Source organism: Lissotriton helveticus, chromosome 3_1 (assembly GCF_964261635.1).
Source record: "Lissotriton helveticus chromosome 3_1, aLisHel1.1, whole genome shotgun sequence".
NCBI classification, from domain to species: Eukaryota; Metazoa; Chordata; class Amphibia; order Caudata; family Salamandridae; genus Lissotriton; species Lissotriton helveticus.
The window spans coordinates 1,160,442,668-1,160,464,458 of NC_136061.1; the positions used below are offsets into that span (position 1 = coordinate 1,160,442,668).

At 48.5% G+C, this 21,791-nt stretch overlaps 1 protein-coding gene across 2 annotated transcripts in view; it reads right to left on the bottom strand.

The window, feature by feature from the left end:
• LOC144823334 (mitogen-activated protein kinase kinase kinase 6-like) overlaps positions 1-21,791 on the bottom strand; it is a 1,091,718-nt gene that overhangs the window by 750,685 nt on the left and 319,242 nt on the right. For both annotated transcript variants that reach the window (XM_078681777.1, XM_078681776.1), the window contains exons 9-12: positions 16,806-16,965; positions 14,955-15,216; positions 14,172-14,279; positions 14,003-14,052 (exon numbers count right to left, since the gene is read on the bottom strand). In XM_078681777.1, coding sequence (XP_078537903.1) covers positions 14,003-14,052; positions 14,172-14,279; positions 14,955-15,216; positions 16,806-16,965 — 580 coding nt within the window. The remainder of the gene's footprint in view (positions 1-14,002; positions 14,053-14,171; positions 14,280-14,954; positions 15,217-16,805; positions 16,966-21,791) is intronic.

A 21,791-nucleotide genomic window follows, 5' to 3' on the forward strand; every position in this document is an offset into this window, starting at 1 on the left:
AACCTGCTGTACCCTCGGATTTGGAAGAGGTGGTGAGAGGTTCTTTTTGGGATTCTCTGGGCTTTGAAGGTGTGACCAACTTAGGAGGAAACCTCATAAGACAGTCCTGCAACATTGTGAGATGGCCTGTCACCAATGCCATGGGCATTTGCACTGTTGGCTCCTGTGATGGTTGTGCCTCAAAGGAATCGTCATAAGCCTCAAAAGTTAATGAAGTCTATCATTTTCATCCTCTGTGGCCCCCATTTCAAGAAGGCACACTGGTAGCAATAGGTGAAACCTTACTAGCCGATTTTAATTCTGGCTTCAAAACTGGTTTGACGAGACTGTCAACAGTAAGCAGGATCACTGTTTTCTCTGTAACATCAACATTTCCTGAAAGACACCGTGATCGCGGGTGTTGTTGCCGCAGACCTTCCTGTCGATGAGGTTGTCTGTTTCATCAATGGTTTAGCTGTCGATCTGACCAACTTTTTAGAGATTGTTTTTTTATGTAGGCGGAGGCTAATGCCTTTTCCAAAGGCATTGATGGCTCAGAAGCAGATATCGTTTGACCCTTTTTATCTTGAGGTCTGATAGAAGCAACCTTAACTGTTAAGAGTTTCTGCTTGTCAATCTTTTTTAAAGTCTTCTTGGGTGGTTCAGTTCGGTCCTTGTTGGATCTGACCCTTTTTGACGTTCTTTGACCATTAGGGCAGGGTCCTTCATCTCCAGAGTATGGATTTTCTTAAACTTTATTCTTTTGGAGCCATAGTAAAAGCTTTGTTGCCTCACTAACTTTAAGGGTTTTAGCTGAGAATTTTGAGCAGTGCTTGAAGTCCTTTGAATTGAGGTGCAGGCAGTATAAGCACTCTTTGAGAGACGCATGTGTTACAAGGGCGAAATAAGCCCTTTTTGACCCCTCTGACAAAATGTGTCAAATATGGAGGGATAGATAGAATAGAATGAAATAAGCTAACATGGAGGTCACTGTCCCCATAGTGGATGTGATGAAGAAAAATCTGAGCAGAGCTCAGGGAGAATTCCTTTCCACAATGTGAGGTATGAAAGAGGAGAAGGAGACGCTGCACAGAGACAAGGGTGCAAGCTCTGCTCGGTTGAAATTTAGTCATGTACAAAACGATGTGGATTGCTGCTCAATCCTATGATGAAATGCAATAATAATAGACCTAAATAAGGAAAATGCTACTTACCAGTATGCATCTGTTCTTGGCATGTAGAGCTGCAGAGTAGAACACTGTGCATTAGATCGCCACCTCGTGTTGGGCTCGGATGGTTGCAGGTTGTTGTCTTCTTGGAAGAAGTCTTTGTTAGTCCCGATAGGCGACTCCTCCCTTGGACAATACTGCGCATGGGCATCGGCTCCATCCTCAGATTGTTTTTCGCCATGATGGGAAATGATGGAGTCAGTAGAAGTAAAGAAAGAAGGATGTCCATGCGTGTGCATCTAAGTAAGATGAAAACTGGAACGGATACAAGTCCCGGGGAGGCAGGAGGGCGTGTACTACTCTGCAGTTCTACATGCCAAGAACAGATGCATACTGGTAAGTAGCATTTTCCGATCGAGGCATATGAGCTGCAGATAGTACACTGTGCATCAATTGTGCAGCAGTATCCCCTCTAGCGGTGGTCACCTGTATCCGTTGCAGTCGTTTGAAAGAGTTTTAAGGACAGCTTGGCCTACTGCAGCTTGCTGCCTGGCTTGCACATCAACACAATAGTGTTTAATGAAGGTGTGTGGTGTAGACCATGTTGCTGCCTTGCATATGTCCTCTAGTGGTATATTTCCTAAGAATGCCATAGAGGCTCCTATTTTGCGAGTGGAGTGCGCTCTAGGAGGAACTGGTAGTGTACATTTAGCCTTTATATAGCATATTTGTATACACTTTACAATCCACCGTGCCATCCCGCCTTTAGAGATGGGGTTGCCTTTGTGCGGGGGAGAGAAAGCGACAAACAGTTGTTTAGTTTTTCGAAATGATTTAGTCCTGTCGATATAGTAGAGTAGAGCTCTTTTAACATTTAAGGTGTGTAAAGCCCTTTCTGCTACCGAGTCTGGGTTTTGGAAAAACACAAGTAGCTCGACAGACTGATTGAGGTGAAAAGGAGTGACAACTTTTGGGAGAAATTTTGGATTAGACCTAAGAACCACTTTGTTAGGATGTATTTGAAAAAATGGTTCTTGTATAGTGAAAGCTTGAATTTCACTTACTCTTCTGAGAGAGGTGATAGCAACAAGGAAAGCAGTTTTCCATGTTAGGAATTGCAGCTCGCATCTATGTAGGGGCTCGAAAGGGGGTCCTATAAGTCTGGTAAGGACAACATTTAGGTTCCACACAGGAGAAGGAGGCAACCTGGGTGGGATTATCCTTTTCAAGCCTTCCATGAACGCTTTAATCGCGGGAACTCTGAAGACAGACAGATGTTGTCTGTTTTGTAAATAAGCTGCAATTGCTGCAAGGTGCAGGCCTATGGAAAAATATACCAAATTAGACCTTTGTAGATGTAGAAGGTAACAAATGATATTCTGGATGGAAGCATCCAGGGGGTCAATTTGATTATTTGTGCAATAAATTACGAATCTTTTCCATTTAGCAGCGTAACACGCTCTGGTAGTGGGTTTTCTGGCTTCTTTAATAATGTCCATACAGTCTGGTGGTAGGTTTAAATAACCAAACTCTAAGGCTTCAGGAGCCAGATCGCTAGATTCAGTTGGTGCGGGTCTGGGGCCGGATTTCACCATGGTTCTGTGTTAACAGAGATGGAGTGAGCCGCAACTTTTGGTGTGGAACTAGAGAGAGTTCCAGCAACGTTGTGAACTACGGTTGGCGTGCCCACGTGGGAGTTACAAGGATTAGTTTGAGAGACTGTTGTCTGAGCTTGCGCACCACTAATGGAATTAGTGGGAGAGGCGGAAAAGCGTACGCAAATATGTCTGACCAGTTCATCCATATCGCATTGCCTTCGGACAGTGGGTGTGGAAACCTGGCGGCGAAGGCTGGGCATTTTGCATTTTCGTGGGTGGCAAATAGGTCTATGTGTGGATGACCCCACTGTTGGAAGAATGGCTGAAGAACTTGTGGATGCAATTCCCATTCGTGAATCTGTTGTGACTGCCGACTCAACAGATCTACTAGCTGATTGTAAACTCCGGGAAGGTGTTCCACTAGCAGATGTATGTTTTGAGGAATGGCCCATCTCCAAATGTCTTGTGCAAGCTTGGACAGTTGCAGAGAGTGTCCCCCCCCCCCTGTTTTTGAATATAGTACATGGCTGTCATATTGTCCGTCAGGATGAGGACAGCCTTGCCTTGCACGTGAAGTTGGAAGGACTTGAGTGCTATGAATATTGCTAACAGCTCAAGAGGGTTGATCTGGAGTAGCCGTTGTTGAGCGGTCCATTGACCCCGAGTGGTATGTTGTAGGAGATGGGCTCCCCATCCTGTGAGGGATGCGTCTGTGGTGAGCACTACTTTTGGAACTGGCTCTGGGAACGGCCGCCCCTTTGTCAGGTTTTTGGTGTTCCACCACTGCAGAGAGCGATGTGTGCGGCCGTCCACCAACACCGGGTCTGTTAGTTGACCGTGAGTTTGGTTCCACGGTCGTGCTAGACACTCTTGTAAAGGACGCATTTGCAATCTTGCATGTGGAACTATGAAGATGCAAGATCCCATCATGCCTATGAGTTTCATGAACATTCTGGATGGGAGAGACTGTTGGAGTTGAAACACAGCGACTAAGTTTTGAATGCTCTGTATCCTGGCTGGACTGGGATAAGCTAGAGCTGTAGTCGTGTCTTTGTAGCCCCTAGATATTGATGTACGTGCGAAGGCTCTAGGTGCGACTTGGTGTAGTTTATTGTAAACCCTAAGTTGTGCAACGTTTGGATTGTCTGATGTGTGTGTGTAACACACTGACTGGCCGATTTGGCTTTTATGAGCCAATCGTCTAGATAAGGGAAGACATGGATCTGTTGTCTTCGCAGATGTGCTACTACTACTGCTAGGCACTTTGTGAATACTCTTGGTGCCGTAGTCACCCCAAATGGAAGGACTGAATTGATAGTGTTGTCCTTCCAGTACAAATCTTAGGTATTTCCTGTGAGCAGGATGTATAGGGATGTGAAAGTAGGCGTCTTTCAGATCTAGTGTAGCAAGGAAGTCTCCCTGTTGCAGCAGTGGAAGCACTTGTTGCAGAGTGATCATATGAAAATGATCTGATTGTATGTAATGGTTGAGGGGCCTGAGGTCTAGAATCGGTCTGAGGGTCCCGTCTTTCTTGGGAATTAGAAAATACAGCGAGTAAACCCCCGTTCCTTGTTCCTGTAAAGGAACTAACTGAATCGCACCCTTCTGTAGAAGGGACAGAACCTCTTGCTGAAGCAGAGCTAGATGATCGGTAGACATTGGACGCTGTTTGGGAGGTATGTGTGGAGGGGTTGCTGTAAGTTCTAGGCAGTAGCCATGTTGGATAATCTGTCTTACCCACTTGTCTGTTGTAATGGAGTTCCAGACAGGCAGGAACTGTGTTAGTCTGCCCCCTACAGGAGTCGAATGCTGCGGGGGAGCGTAGAGAAGTCATTGCTTAGGGGCGGAAGAGGCTCGAGTGTTATTACCTCTACCTCTGCCCTTGGTATTATTGCCTCTGTATCCTCCTCTATAGTAACCCTTGTTGGAGGAGGTTTGTGTCTTGAAAGACGTGTTAGTGTCTATTCCAGTTTGTTTGGAGCCGCCCCTGTAAAAGGAGCGACGAAAGGAACCTCGAGCTGGGGTAGACTGTAAGGCCCCCATAGACTTGGCACTGTCTGTCTTTTTTCATTTTTTCAAGGGTAGTGTCTACCTCTGGGCTGAATAATTGGTTCTGATTAAAAGGCTGGTTCAAAATGGTGGTTTGTACTTCTTGTTTGAACCCTGAGATGCATAGCCACGCATATCTCCTAATAACGACACTGGTATTAATAGCCCTAGATGCTGTGTCTGCGGCATCTGGTGCGCATTTGATGGAAGCGTTAGACATTAACTTGCCTTCCTGTATAAGGTCAGTAGCTTGATCTTTGTACTGATCTGGGAGGTGCTCAAGCAATTTCTCCAATTGGTCGTAGTGAGCCTGATCATAACGAGAGAGGAGGGCTTGTGTATTAGCTATGCATCATATATTGGAAGCTTGCGCAGCTATTCTCTTGCCTGACGCATCAATAATTTTGGATTCTTTGTCAGGCGGGGGTGCTTCACCAGAAGTCTGAGAATTGGCCCTTTTACGTGCGTTGGACACCACTAAGGAGTCTAGTGGTAGGTGTCCTTTAATATAGACTGGGTCTGAGGGTGCAGGCCTATATTTCTTTTCAATCCTGGGGTTTAAAATTCTGGCCCGCACAGGATCTTTAAAAACCTCAGTAGCATGCTTAACAACTCCTTTGATCATGGGAAGAATTTGAGCGGATCTCTGAGACTGCTCAAAAGTATCTAAGAGAAAATCTTCCTCAATGGCCTCAGAATGCATGGGGACACCATGGTATGAAGCAGCTCTGTTTATTAGCTGGCCAAACCCAATAGTATCCTCAGCAGGAGACGGTTTAGATGGGTATGAGGGTGCCTCAGGGACATCAGGGTAATTTGCAGGGTATGGAAAGCCCCACCCAGATGCAGGTTTAGTGTATGGCAAATTCCACGTGCCCTCGCCTACAGGGTATGTATGCAGTGTCTCCTTCCCCGTCCCCTCCACCCAAATCATATTCCTCATCATTCTGTGGGGAATGTGGTGACAATGGAGACTGTATAGGAGAGGTCTGAGGTGAAATATATGGAGGAGCGGGAGAAGGAGAAGAGACAGGAAAGGAAAAGTGCAGAGGAGAAGTTGCACTTTTTGGCAGGAACCACTGGTGTAGGTGGGGTAGCTGCAGGTCTCTTCTTGAGCGGTGTGGCACCAACATGACCGGTTTTCGAGTCGATGAAGATCTTTTTCTGTTGAGGATCTGGTTGAAAAAGGTCCTCTTGAGGCACAACCGACAAGCGTCGTTTTTTTCGGTGCCGGGGTAGGTTGTCTAGTGTCCTTAGCCTTGGAAGGTATTAAAGCGTCCTGTGGCTTAGGTTTTGGCGCCGAAGGCGTCGTTTTTGGCTTAGCAGGCAAGTTCGAGGGCTTGGAGGCCTCAGAATCGGGCTGTGTGTTTTTTTCGGCATCGTGTGTGGCTTCGGAGCGTGTGCGTCTTTTGGTTTCAGTTTCTGACCGAAACAGGTTTTGGTTTCGGTATCGGCACTTCTTTCGGTGTCGGAGCCGAAGGCTTCGGTAGCGATGGAGTCTTGCTCGGTGACGAGCCACCGGAAGACGGGGGACATTTTTTCGGAGCCGATGGAAGACTCTTGGTCGGTGTCGAGGCACCGGAAAGTCGAGCCTGAGGGCAGGACTTTCGAAGTAGATGATCGGTCTCGACTGAGCCCAGCGGGCGGAGTGCTGACCTTTGCCTTCTGTTTGGGCGTATGTGTGGCCGGGGCAGTAGTACTCACGCGCTGACCCAATGGAATGGAGTCGTCGGAGTCATCTGCCTCAGAGACGATCAGGAGATCCGGTGAGTCTTCTTCGGGAACAAGTGGAACCTCGTCGTCGAAGTGGTCTTCCGGTGCAGGAGCTGTTCGCCTCATCTCGTGTCGACGGGCCCTCCGGTCTCGGATGGTTTTCTTCGAGCGGAAGGAAGCACAGGCTGTGCAGGTCGACTCGTTGTGGTCCGGCGACAGGCAGAGGTTACAAACCTCGTGGTGGTCGCTATGTGGGAACTTAGCTTGACATTTTGGGCATTTTCGGAATGGAGTTCTTTCCATATGGTGCAGGCCGCACGGCGTCGATAGGCCCAGAGGCCCACTTGAACGACCGGAATGGAAACTTCGTTGTCGAAAGGTGTCGCAGTCGATGTCGAAGGCAGGTAGTATATGTTTAATGAAGTTCTGCACGTCAAAGTTGCAGAAAAACAGTTTCTGGCCGGAGCGGAGAAACTTTCATCCGAACCCAGTGGCAGAAAAAAACAATCTGAGGATGGAGCCGATGCCCATGCGCAGTATTGTCCAAGGGAGGAGTCACCTATCGGGACTAACAAAGACTTCTTCCAAGAAGACAACAACCTGCAATCATCCGAGCCCAACACCAGGTGGCGATCTAATGCACAGTGTACTATCTGCAGCTCATATGCCTCGAACAAGACTTTATATGAATATGCTACTTACCAGTATGCATCTGTTCTTGGCATGTAGGGCTGCTGACATTCATATCTATAGCATAGATCGCCGCCTAGTGTTGGGTCCGGATGATTGCACATTGTTGTCCTGGAAGAGTCTTCGCAGTATCACGAGATAGCTGGCTCCTCCCCTGGACTACAGTGCGCATGGGCATCGACTCCATCCCCAGATTGTTTTTAGCCATTGTGGCGAAGATTGAGTGCAACAGTGTGAGCGATGACCATGCTAAGAGTAAGTGTAAATTCTGCAGCCGCTACAGGCGCCGGGGAGGAGGGCGGGCGATATGAATGTCAGCAGCCCTACATGCCAAGAACAGATGCATACTGGTAAGTAGCATATTCAGTTCGAGGCATGTGGGCTGCTGAATTCATATCTATAGCATAGATTACATAGCAGTCCCTCCATTAATGGCGGCCGCCTGTGCCAGCTGCAGATGTTTGAAAAAGTGTCTTTAGAACAGCCTGCCCTACAGCTGCTTGGAGTGCACATCTACACAGTAGTGTTTAGTAAAGTGTGTGGGGTAGACCGTGTGGCTGCTCTACAAATGTCTTCCAAAGGGATATTACCAAGGAAAGCCATGGAGGCCCCCAACTTGCGGGTGGAGTGGGCTCTGGGGGGGGGGGACCGTTAAAGTGCGCTTAGCTTTTTGATAACAAATCTGAATACACTTAACGATCCACCTGGCTATACCTGCTTTGGAAATGGGGTTGCCCTTGTGTTGGGCAGAAAAGGCAACAAAGAGTTGTTGTGTCTTCCTAAAATCTTTGGTCCTATCAATGTAGTACATCAAAGCTCGTTTGACGTCAAGAGTGTGGAGCATTCTTTCGGCCATTGTCTCTGGGTTTTGAAAGAACACAGGTAGTTCAATAGTCTGATTGACGTGGAACTGTGAAACTACCTTAGGAAGAAATTTAGGGTTAGTGCGCAGCACCACCCTGTTTGAGTGAATCTGTATGAACGGCTCCTGTACAGTGAGCGCCTGGAGTTCACTTACATGTCGAAGCGACGTGATGGCTATTAGGAAAGCCACTTTCCATGTCAAGAACTGAACCTCACAGGAATGCAGAGGCTCAAAAGGTGGACCCATCAGCCTGGTGAGGACTACATTAGGGTTCCATACAGGAGCTGGTGGGGTCCTGGGAGGAATGACCCGTTTCAGTCCTTCCAGAAAAGCTTTAATGGCAGGCACTCTGAAAACCGAGAGACGCTGCCTGTTTTGGAGATAAGCCGCTATGGCGGATAAGTATATCCGAATGGAAGCATATGCTAGATTGCATTTGTAAAGATGTAACAAATAACAAATGATGTCGTGAGTAGATGCATCTAGCGGGTCGATGTCGTGTTCTGCACAGTAAATGACAAACCGCTTCCATTTTGCTGGATAGCAAGCTCTGGTGGTAGGCTTTCTTGCCTCCCATATGATATCCATGCAGTCGGGAGGTAGGTTAAGGTAGCCAAATTCTAAGACTTCAGGAGCCAGATCGCCAGGTTGAGCTGTTGCGGATCTGGATGCTGAATGTCGCCATAGCTCTGTGTCAAAAGTCTGGGCGTGAGGTGTAGCCTTTGATGCGGTACCACGGAGAGTTCTAGAAACGTGGTGTACCATGGTTGGCGTGCCCACGTTGGAGCAACTAGGATGAGAGTCATCCAGTGTTGCTTTAGCTTTCGTGCCACCAGCGGTATGAGAGGTGCTGGGGGAAAAGCGTACGCAAATCTGCCTGACCAGTTCATCCATATCGCATTGCCCAGAGACTGTGGGTGAGGGAACCTGGCGGCAAAGCTTTGCCATTTTGCGTTTTCCCTTGTGGCGAATAGGTCTATCTCTGGATGACCCCACTGCAGGAGGTACGGGCGGAGTACTGATGGATGTATCTCCCACTCGTGCATTTGGTGGCTGTACCTGCTGAGCAGGTCCGCCATCTGATTGTCCTTGCCTGGGAGGTGTTCCGCCATGAGGAAGATGTCCCTCTAATTGGCCCACTTCCACATGCTCTGAGCTAGATGAGACAACTGTGGAGAGTGTACCTCCCTGCTTCTGAGTGTAGTACATGGCTGTCATGTTGTCCGTCCGGATCAACACGACTTTGTTGCACAGATGTATGCCTTCATTGCCAAGAAGATTCCCATCAGTTCTAGGTAGTTGATGTGCATCCTCTTTTGCTGCGTTGTCCATAGTCCCTGCACCGTGTAGTGGAGTACATGAGCACCCCATCTTTGGAGAGATGCGTCCGTCGTTAGGGTAATCTGTGGCACAGGCTCCTGGAATGGTCAGCCCTTGCAAAGGTTGTGTGGATTCCACCAATGCAGAGAGTTGTATGCCCGACCGGTCACCAACACTAGGTCGTTTAACTGTCCCTGAGCCTGAGTCCACTGATGAGCCAAGCACTCTTGGAGCGGGCGCATATGTAGCCTCGCGTGCGGGACTAGGAAGATGCAGGAGGCCATCATGCCTATCAACTGCATGAACACTCTTGCTGGAAGCGAGTGTTGCGGTCTGAACTTCTGGATCAGTGACTGAATGCTGCTGATCCTCACAGAATTTGGCTGAGCTGTGGCTGCCAGGGTATCTATTGTCGCGCCCAGATACTGCCGCACATGGGCTGGCTGAAGGTGCGACTTCGGATAATTCACTGAGAATCCCAGATCGTGAAGAAGGTGAATGGTGTGGGACATGTTGGAGCGCACTGCTGGGCCGACTTTGCTTGGACCAGCCAGTCGTCCAGATAAGGGTAGACATGAACGTTCTGCCTCCTGAGGTGCGCAGCCACCGTCGCCAGGCATTTCGTGAACACCCTGGGCGCTGTGGTCACTTCGAAAGGTAGGACCTTGAATTGATAATGCTGATTCAGAATGGTGAATCGGAGGTATTTTCTGTGTGATGAATGTAGTGGAATGTGAAAATACGCATCCTTGAGATCAAAGGTTGCGAGGAAGTCTCCCTGGTTGAGCAATGGAAGAAACTGCTGCAGCGTCAGCATGTGAAAGTGTTCTGAGAGAATATACTGGTTTAGGGGTCTGAGGTCCACTATGGGTCTGAGGGACCCGTCCTTTTTTGGGATTAAGAAGTACAGGGAGTACACCCCTGTGCCCTCTTCCTCCACCGGCACGAGCTCGATTGCCCCTTTTTGCAGCATGACGAGCACCTCCTGCTGCAATAAGTGCAAATGCTCTGTGGACATAGGACGGTGTTTTGGTGGCATGTTGGGTGGAGTGGATGTTAACTCCAGACAATAACCGTACTGGATACGTTTTCTGACCCACCTGTCTGTGGTGATGGATTTCCAGACTGGCAGGAACTGCTGGAGTCTCCCCCCGACAGGTGTAGTATGGTCGGGGGGCAGTGACAGGGCGTCACTGTTTGTTGTTGGCGGGGGAGCGGGAGTTGTTGTTTCCACGACCTCTGCCCTTGGTGCTGTTGCCCAGATAGCCGCCTCTACTCTGCTTGGTGTAAGAGGACTGCGCCCCACCTTTAGTGTATTGCGTTTGCTGGGACATCTAGCCTCTGGAAACACCTCTAGTGCTTGAGCGACGAAAAGTACTGCTCCGAAACTGCTGGGACCGGAGATCCCCCATGGACTTTGCAGTCTCGGTATCCTTCTTTATTTTTTCCAGGGTGGTATCCACCTCAGGACCAAATAATCTATCAGGGTTTACAGGCTGATTGAGGATGGTGGTTTGTATCTCCGGCCTGAACCCGGAGATTCTGAGCCAGGCCTGACGTCGTAACAAGACACTTGTGTTAATGGCCCTGGCGGCGGTGTCCGCCACGTCCAGTGTACATTTAATAGAAGTGTTGGAGATGAGCTTCCCTTCTTGAATGAGCATCTCCGCTGCCTCTTTATACTGATCTGGCAGATGTTGTAACAGGGTCTCTAGTGTGTCATAGTGTGCCCTGTCATATCTGGCCAAGAGTGCCTGAGTGTTTGAAATACGCCAGATATTGGCCGCTTGAGCCGCCACCCTCTTCCCTGATGCTTCTAGCACTTTAGATTCCTGGTCAGGGGGAGGAGCATCGCCAGTGGTTTGTGAATTCGCCCTCTTCCGGGCATTCGAAACAACCAGAGAGTCCAATGGCAACTGGCCCTTGATGTAGGTAGGGTCGCCAGGTGCCGGCTAATACTTTTTTTCAATCCTAGGGTTGATAACCCTGGCACGTGTGGGTTCTTTAAAAATGTCCGCAGCATGTTTGAGAACCCCTTTTAGCATTGGGAGAGTCTTGACAGTCTTTTCTGCTGTTGAAAAGGTATCAAAGAGGAAGTCCACCTCAACAGGGTCAGCATGCAGCTGGACGTCGTGGTTTTTAGCCGCCCTCTCAATTAGAGCATTAAACGCTGCAGAATCCTCAGTAGGAGAGGTTTTGACATTGTACACCTGAGTGTCCGGGGTAGTTTGCTGATCCCCTGCATCTGCCCAAGAGTCCTGGTGATCCTCAGGATCAGTGTTGGCAGGGAAGTTATACTCCTCATCATCACCTTCCCCAGCCTCCCCATCTGAATAAGTGGGTGAGGGTGTAGCAACTGTTTGAGTCCGTGGAGCAATTTGCTCAACCAGAACCGGGGAATCCGTAGAAGGCTTTTTGCGCTTCAAAGGAATCGTATAGGACTCCATAGGTTGTGCCGCCGTGATCTTTCTCTTGTAGAGGGTAAGTTTACCGGTGTCGGCGTCGATAAAGCATTCAGACTGCTCCTCCATCACGGGTTGTCGATGACTCGAGCTCCCAAGTGGCTGAGAGGGCTTTGACCCTGTAGACACCTGCACAGGCGCTTCGGCGACCGACCTCGGTGCGAACGCCTTCGGTGCCACCTTCGGCAGTAACGTGAACAGGAGTGGCGCCGAGGAATTTGGCGTTTTGGCAACCTGCTTCAGGGTGGAAGCATCCTTCGGATCGTCCGCAGAAGCCTTGCTCCTGATGCGTTGTAACGAGTCCGACACCTGCTTCGTGAAGGAGGCGGACCGTTTCGTCGACCCGACAGACGTCCTCGGTCCACCAGCGTGTGCAGACTCGAGCGTCGATGAGTTGGCTTTTTCCGGCCGATGTGCGGGATTCAGCCCTCTTCGGTGCGCCGTGTCCTTCTACTGTGTCGACGGCCTTCGGCGCCGACGGCTTCGGGTCGGCAGCCTTGACAGTTGGTTTCGGCGCCCCAGTAGTCGGCTCGACGCCCTTGAGCGATTTGGGCTCGACGCCCTTGAGCGACTTCGGCTCGACGCCCTTGGTCGACTTCACCGGGCCGACAGCCTTCTTCGGCTGCCCCGACACGTCGGAAGACGAGGAGGCGGCCAGAGGGACAGACGTCTTCTGTTTCGACGGCGTCTCCATCACTTTCATTTTCGTCGACACCGAAGACTTCACTTTCGGTTTGACCAATGGCAGCTCCGTAGAAGTGTCCGTAGCAGGGCCCGTAGGCGAGGCCGTGGATCTGGGTGTAAGGTCTTGGGTAAGGCCATGTGGCGATCCCTCGACCTGAGCCTTAGTTAATGTTCAAACGGGGCATAGCTCTTCGCCTGAGCTATCTTCCATGGCCCCATAGGCCTCATTGTCGTCTCCTACCTCGTCGACGACTTCTTCTGTATCGAGCACTTCGACGTAAGCGTCGTAGTTGTAGTCGATCTCCTCCGCTGGAGTTGAAATCGGCTCTTGAGCTTCTGGCTAGTCTGCTTCTTCCCTCTCGAAGATGTCCACCGGTGCCGGGGCCGACTGCCGGGCCTCCTGGCGCGCCACGCGCCGAAGTCGAATCGTCTTCTTGGATCGAAAACGGGAACAAGCCATACAGTTGGCTTCATCGTGATCCGGCGACAGGCACTTGTTGCACACCGGGTGGACGTCGATGTGGGGATACTTAGATCCGCACACGGGACATTTCTTGAACGGACTCCGTTCCATGATGTGTCGTCGAAAGTCTGGTTACGTTGACTGGGCCTCGAGCACCGAAGAGCCACGCGACTCCTCTAGACGTCCGACTCGGGAACTGAGCCGGAACAGAGCTGGGCACCGAACGCAAGACAATACCGACGGTATAGGGAAAGGCCTTCGGGCCTTAAGAAAAGTCTATATCGATTCCGAACTGGAGATGTCGAATATACATCCGAACCCAATGGCGGAAAAAAACAATCTGGGGATGGAGTCGATGCCCATGCGCACTGTAGTCCAGGGGAGGAGCCGCCTATCTCGTGATACTTCGAAGACTCTTCCAGGACAACAATGTGCAATCATCCAGACCCAACACTAGGCGGCGATCTATGCTATAGATATGAATTCAGCAGCCTACATGCCTCGAACCTACTAGTTATAATTACTGAGGGACTCTCACCTGGACGATGGAGAACATTCAACCATGTGAATCTATGGGAGATACAATACTGAAGAAACGTTCACTCAAATAAATCCCTCGTATACGCTTCTTTTGACTTCAGGTTCGTAGTGTCTTAGCAACTCCACTGACTAGGCTCCTCATAATTAGGTTATTTGTTTTCATATAAATACTTACATGACATTCTGAAATCTATTTGTCTGTGATATTATTTGACAGAAACATGGAATTGCTCATTAGTTTATACCTCTGTTGGCCTTTATTACTACCAATCACAGTAGACTGCTTCCTTGTCCCTTACAAAGCATAATTTAGATTCCCAGTACATATTTCCTGCCATCTAGAAATGGATTGTAGGACACATGGAACAGAACTCACATATTATTTAAACAATTGATTTGTGGATAGAGGGGACAGAAAATGAGAGATATATGCATCAGAGATCTGGGTAGCACATTGTAATAAAGCTCACCTGGCTCCACGAATACAGGAAGGTGTGAACACCCAACTAGTAATTCCTTTCTGCAGGAGAAATATAAAGTTAAGACTCAATGAGAGACATGACTGTGGGCTATATAAACTAAGGGAACTTATTGGATGCGGACTGAAAATAAACAAATGAAACCTTCAGCTCCTCTCACCTCCTGGGAAGGGCAAATGTGGCAAAGGGACAAGCTCTGATCTGTTGCACTGTTCTTCACCGTCAGCAAGGAGGGCTGGAAGACCTTTGTCATCTCCAGAATAAGAACCTGCAAACAGAAGAACATTATTTATATAACAGTGCATAGAAGCACAAGGGGTACACAGGAATTACAAAAACTACTCAACCACGAGGAACATCGCTCCTCATGGAGGTTCTCTTGCCACCTCACATACCCCACCCAGTACAAATGGCCTTCAGCTCCTTGTCAATGAACTTCGCATTGCACAACCAGTCTAGCAATCATGAATTAGCCTTAATACCACACAAGGATCTTGTGCTCCTGCTTAAGATAATCGGCCCCTCACCATACCTACAACTATTCAGAGAATTTACAGCAAACTCAGTAACCCAGCCCTCCTGTACAATATGAGAATATCTATTTCCACTTTTACAGCAGGTACTAGATCCTTTAGCCTCTGGAAATTAGAAGTCTATCTTCCTTTCCCTCTACTCCCATCCTACTTACTCAAGTACTCATCTCCATCCTACAGCCCTAGACGACCTGGTACAGTCTCAGATTTCAAAAATCCCATTCTAGATATTCCTATCTCCCCACTAGGGACACTTCTCCCACCCTCCTACACCTGATCCTGAGATTGTCTAACCGGATCTACCAACTTGAACCCTCCTACACCTCATTCTCTCTTCTTCACATTCTCCTAGCCCTAGTTCTCCCACATAATCTCTGCAATCCATGCTTTTATACACCACCAGTCCTCACCGGGCAGCTATCTGTGGAGATTAGTTGCTGGCATGACTGCTGCAGAAAGCCCACCCAGAAATCAAATAGCTGCTGCTTCTCATTAGTGCCCTCAGGGGTTACTAGGACTGGATGTGCGGAGTTCGGGGTGGTGATAAAAGGAGAAACCCCCTCAGCAATCGCTTGAAATGGGGACACCCCACCGGAATTCATGGCACTGTCGGATGAGGGCTTCTTAAAGTGTCTGTAGAGAAGAAATGTTTCCATGACGGACATGAGGTACCTATAGCAGAGTTGGGAGATATGAGAGAGTGGCATGAGAGACGGCAGGATGAAAAACAAGCATGTTGTGCTGCCTGAAAAAACACTAGAGCAAGTATAGAGGCGTACATTCATCATTCATTTAACACAGTTTGCCAAGATTTTCTTTTACTAATTAGGTGAGTTTGTGAAATTGTGTCTTAGTTCTGCTTTTGTCCCAAAGCAACTCTTGCTTTGAGAGAATGACTAAGCGTAGAGAGCTGACTCTGAGAGGAAACTATGGGTACAAGAGGTGAGTCAGTGAGAGAGAGAGAGAGTGTGTGTGCATGTGTCAAAAAGGAATGTTGGGCTGTACAGGGTCAAAGACTAGCATAAAGTCAACGAATAAGGGGAGAGGATGCTGGATTGCAGATGGTTAATGCGCTGTGATGTAGCAATCTTTCTGAAAGTGATTCTTCAACTCTTTCTACATTTGGAGCAGCACTAGGGGCATCCTAATGGATAAAGAGATGTTGTTCCAGAACTTGGGTGCATAGATGGAAAAGGCCTGCTGTCTTGCTTTTTTTCTTTTTTAAACTTTTAGTCTGCTGTCTGGCTATGGGTGTGCCAAGATCTACCAGAGATTGGGCGTTTGACCGCAAGATAAGCAGGGTTGAAAGTAATTATGGTTACGTAAATGATGCACGTGGTTTTGAAGACGTGGGCCAGCAAGTTGAGCCAATGGAGTTCTAGCAACATGAGAGTGAGGTGATCCTATTGCTTCAAGCCCAGGATGAAATGGGCTGCAGCATGTAGGCTGTTCCTAAGGGGGGCCGGTATGGAGTCAGGGAGGTCCTGGAGTAGGGCATTACCACCATACAGATCCAAAAGTACGAGGGATTCAACAGCAGTTATGAGGTCTCTTTCAGGCAGACATTGTTTAACTTTCTTTACAAGAGGTGGGAGCGTGCAGTCTTTATTTCTTTGGCAATGTGTTTCTTGAAGGTGAAGTTGACTACTACGATGAATCCAAATGAGTTGGTAATTAGTGAAAGCTGGGGTTTAAAGCCATCAAGGCTCAGGTCATTGACTCTGGCAGGCACCATGTATAGGTTAAAGATGATAAGGAACAGGTTTGAGCTTTGGGGGACTTCATGTGTGATAGGAATCTTTTGTGACCTGGAGGTGGCCAAGTGAACAAACTGATTTCATTTAAAAAGGTAGGAGGAGAACCAGTGAGGGGCATTGCCTGTGAATCCTATTCAAGACTTCAGGACGCATATATGAGGAGATGGCAGACTGTCGAAGGCAACTAAGATGTACAACAATTTTAAGGCAGCAGTCACCTTCATCTGTGGACAAGACAGCAACATCTACGATGCAGCAGAATGATCTGAAACCAGACTGGAAGTCGTGTAGGCAATGGTTAACATTGATGTGGTCTTGGAGTTAAACAAAGACTGCCTGCAGTCACCCAACTGTAGGAGGTTTAAGCAAGAGGTGGCTTAGAGAAATTGCCATTCAAATATAGCAGGAATTCATTTATACTAACACAACAGATAATGCTTTAATTCTTCCCTCATACTTTTCTCTTTGCTGTAGCTCCAACCAGGGCCTACCCTGTTTCCTTACCAGACAGGAGGGTTGAGTTTGTATAGCTTCTCTGAGGCTCGGCAAACTTTGCTTCCGTCATTTGCCAGTATCCCAGCACCCAGGTAAAAGCCGACATCCCAATAATGTTGCATCTTCTCCAGATTACCTTTTCGGCCCAGCAGGCAGCTCAGCTTCACACCTGTAGGTAACCAACATTACTGGTCATGAGATTCAAATAGAGGAGGTTAGAAACACTCAGCACACTAGTCCCAATAATTTATTGATGATTTAAGGACAGTGTGATCAAACTATGGAAAGTTTAGTGAACTTTTGTGACAATGGGTCATCGCTGACCACTTTCGCGAAGTAAGGCGATTAGTTCATCAAATGGAGAGGAAAGTAGGCCTGCACTGATCAGCTTAATTAAGGGAATGATAGGAGAGTGCTATTAGCTCAGTGATTTAAGACATTTATGGGACAGTGATAATGAGCTCTAAGAACTAAGGGGGATGGTAGAGCGCTGGTGTGAGCCAAGTGAATTAAGTTGTGGGTGGACAGTGTTGATGGGCTCAATGAATTATTGAGCGGCTGAGCAATGCTGAAGAACTCAGACAGCACTTCATCGGGAGGAGCCTAGCTCGTGGCCGTGATGGTCGCCCTTTAGCTTGGCTCCCGCAGCCCTCCGTCCTGATTGACGATCCTGTCTTTTATCCTGTCCGAGGACGACACATCTTTTGGGGCATTGAAACATAACGGCTTGTTTGTACTTACCGTCCGACCCCGGGGTCTCGGTGTGCAGTGGCTCCGGAGTTGTGGCCTCCGAGGGATCGGGGCCTCTGCGAGACTTGGACCGGGACCTGGCTGGCGGGATCCGACGGCTCTCGGCCCCGGCCGAGAGCGAGAATTAGTGTTGGGAGCCGATGTGCGAAGATCCCGGCGATCCTGACCCGGGCCTGCCCTGGTGGCCGCGCGGCCGACGTGGGTGAGAGGCCCCGGGACCTGATTCTGTGAAGGGGTCTCCCTCCGCCGCTGCTTGGTCCGGCGGCCCTGGTCCTCGGGGCCCGGACTCCGCTTGTTTGGGGCACCGGGGCTGGTGCTGGCGGAGACCCGTTTTGGGCGGATATCCTTTTGGCATCGAGGCCGCCCTTGCTGGGACCCCCGGAGCTTGTAAAGTCCTACATTTGCGAACTGTTATTTTCGGGGGTCTTGGTGGGCGGCGATTGGGCTGATTCACGAAATGGCGGCCGACCCTCTGGAACGAGAATCACCCTGTGGCGGCGGGCCCGTGTTGCCTAATCGTGTGGGGAGCGGATCTGGTGGACGTGAGCCGACGGTCAGAGATATCCTGGAAGCACTGAGATCCCTACACGCTTCCCTGGCCCTGGGAGTCTCGGTGGGTCCGCCACGATCTGCCGCCATTTTGGGCGGCCATTTCTTCTTGTCGCCCTCTTGTTTCGATGACTTCATTGCCTCGCCCCCCTCGATTGACTTGAGTGTCTCCGCCGCTGATCGAAGATCGTGTAGTGTGCCGGTGACTTTGGGGCGCCCTGCTTTTCATGGTTCGGACCCCGGGGACTTGGATGCTGTATTGCGACCATGTTCGACATTGTTGCCTGAAACTGTTGGTGGACTGCCTCCTGTGCTTACTTCGATGACATTGCCTGTGTCTATAACTGGGACCGCTTCGCCCGATCCAGTGGCGCAACTGAACTCCTGTTTTCCACTGATCGTGCTGCGATTGTTGATGCATCTACACTTTCGGTTCGGACTATTGCTCCCTTGTGGATCTATCTACCCCCCACGTAGCTATGTTAGTCACCATTCCACTCGACTATATGCTGATTTCGTATTTAGTATGTGGTTTTACATTGCCATGTGGTGGGTGGGATTTGTCGCTCGAAAGGGTTGGGGGTGAAATGTACGACTTCTGTTGGATTCCCGGCATACGATTTAGTAGCATCATTGTTTTTAATCGTAGAAAGGTGGGCAGTCCCCTTCTCTTAATGTTTTATAGCGCGTGATGGGGTGTCGTCCTGGACTGTTTTTGACTGTATTTTTCTGGTTGGGCGGAGGGCTGCGGCCGCCCGTTCGGATTATAGTTATTCTGCTCCTCCCTCCTGTTCCCCTTTTTTTCCTTCGCTTTGGTTCTTTTTTGTCTCGTTTTTCTTTCTTACTTCTCGCTATATTTCGGGTTCTGGTTTAGGGCGACAGGCACGCTGTCTGAAGGGTAGGCCATAGCCTTCTACAGGGGTGCAGGGTGGGTTGGGTACTGTTTTTGTTTGTCCTCTGGTTCTATGGCCCTTTTCTATCTCTTTTTCGTGAGGCCGCGTCTGTCCTGACCTCCTCTGGTGTGTTTCGGGTGGGGGGTGTGGCGTCGTTAATCCTCCTGATAGGTTTCGGCTGTCTTTCTCCCCGATTGCCATCCCCCACTGGGCCGCTACTCCTTTTGTCTCCTGTCTTCCTGCCACGGGGGGCCTGGGTCGGCGTGTCTTCTTCCTTTCGTTTTTCTTATTTCTTTATTTCCCTTTTTATTGTCTTATTTTGTCTTCCCTCCGTTTTCCCTTCCCTTCCCCCTCCCCTTCCCTACCTCGTCCCCCCCCCCCCTTCTTCCTCTTGGTGTCCTAGAAGTTCTTATGACGAGTTGGTTTTGATTTATTGTCTTTCCGATCCCTCTGTTCTGGCTTGGTAGTGTCCTGGGTGGCGGGCATGTTACGAGAAGAATGCTCAGGGGCTGATTGTGTCTCACATATCCTGATTTCTTGAATGCATTGTATTATCCCCCCCGATCTTCTGGTCCCATGCCCCCTTATTAATGTTGCAGTTGATTACGGGATATCGGATGCCTCCGTATTGAAAGTGCGCCTGTCATACGTCTTCTCCCCATATTATAAAATTAAGCCTTATTTACTCCTGTGTTTTAGCCCTTTGGTTCCCGAATTTTTTCTCCCCCCTTTTATATTGTACGGCCCCTGCTTTGTATTGATTGATTATGTGATATTTGCCTGGTGACTCCTGATTGTATTGTACATTGCGGCCGGCCGGATGGGTTGTAGGCCTTGACGTGTCTCTCCTTTTTGATGTCAATAAAGGTTTTCAAAAAAAAAAAAAAAAAAGAACTCAGACAGCAAAAATGCATACAAAAAATCCATGGCATACTGGAACGCTGCTGATTGCCTAAAACAGCTGGCAGTCACTTCTATACGATTATAAGCATAGTTTCACTTTCCCTTTCCTATGCTGTCTGAGATATACAGGCCCAACTCTCTCACCCTGACAAGCTAAGCTAGTGATCAAATATATAACCATCTATCTGCCCGTCACCCTTCCCAAATTTTTTTTTGCGAGAAAATCAGACCAGTCCTACAACTCTAACATTGTACTGAAGCTGAAACCCTCACTATGGCCCTTATTACAATGCCAGTCGGGCGAGTGCCTGACGAACATAGTTTCGGCATCTGCACTGCCCGACAAGTAGGCAGCAGTCCAGACCTCCAAATTACCATTCGACCGCCGTGCGGTGGGTAGGAAACATGCCTTTTTGCATTGAGATTTGTGCTGCGACCCACAAAAGGGTTGCAGCATGAGCCTCAATGCAAAAATGCATGTTTAGAAACATCCCTGCACCATGTGGCAGGCACCATCTAGTGCCTGGCACAGGGTGCATGGATGTTTTGGTGGACACCATGGATACCCCCCTGGCCCGAAAGCACAGGCCCTAGGGGCATGGGGGCCTGCTAGAGTCCCCAAAGTCCCTGTCTGACAGCCTTTCTACGGCAGTCGGACTGCCATGGAAAGGCTGTCAGAAAGGGACTTTGTAATCCTTAGCATGGTGCCTGAGCAGGCACCTCCCTTATTGTAGAGTATTTTACGTTACGGCCGACAGTAGGCGCCAGTCGGTCCCTCCGCCCACTGCCTCCGACCACCCACATCATAATGCGGTGGTCAGACAGTAGCACCAGATGTTGGGTGAACCATCAGTGGTGGTCCGTCCGACATCATAATTGGCCCCTAAGTTTGTGGAACTGTTGTGCAGAATTACACTGCAGAAATAAAAATTCAGGAGCAGCAAACGTATAATTTGTTTAATTAAAATATAAGTTAGAAATATATATTTTTACTGCATTTGTATTCTTAAGAGCATTCGCCCTTTAGATTGTCTGATGCCTGCTGTAAGGAATATTAAGAGTTAAACTAGGTTATATCACAAAGAAATGAGTGTCGTCCGAAAGAATTAGTTTATTTATGCTACAGTTGTCTTCCAAAAAAAAAAATGGAACTTCATTTATCCAGGCCTAAGATCCTACAGAGATAGATTATGAAACGTTTCAGTAAGTACACATAGCTTCGGATATCACCACTCCAATACAAACCACTCCCTTCATGAGGAGAATAGGTCAGTAATTCAGCTGCAGGGAAGTCACTGTAAAGGAACCTTATTAAGACCCATCTTTTACCTCTCCATAGGTCCTCGTTATCTTCTCCAGAGCTAGAGCCATGGTAGTGGATGTACGACGGAGTCAAGCATTCCTTTACTGCGTGTGCCTTTACAACGTGGACTAAACCACGAATAAGTCTGAACCACACACGTCTTTACCACGCATACCATTGCCACGCATGCCCAAGAGACACATGAAAATTACTTTTACCATGCATACCTTTACCACCAATTCCATTACCTCGCAAATGTATCAAACTTTTAAAAAAAGGTTTCTGCATGGAGTCATATTTTTTAGAGAGATAAATAATTTTACACACTTTCTTAATTCCCCTAAATGTGACAAGAACGCAGTTATTTTACTCTTTATAAACATTTTATTGAAAATAAAAGATATACATTACTTCGAGCAATGTATTTGAAACTATTACATTACAACTGTAGGCCTTCCTGTTTTTTCACCTGCTTAAAAAAACCTCAGGAAAACTAAAATGGCTGTCTTAGTGACAACTTTAGAAAACTTTTTCCTCAAACATTTCAAATCTGAATACTAAACACGTTCAAATGTACATTCCAATGCATATTTAGGA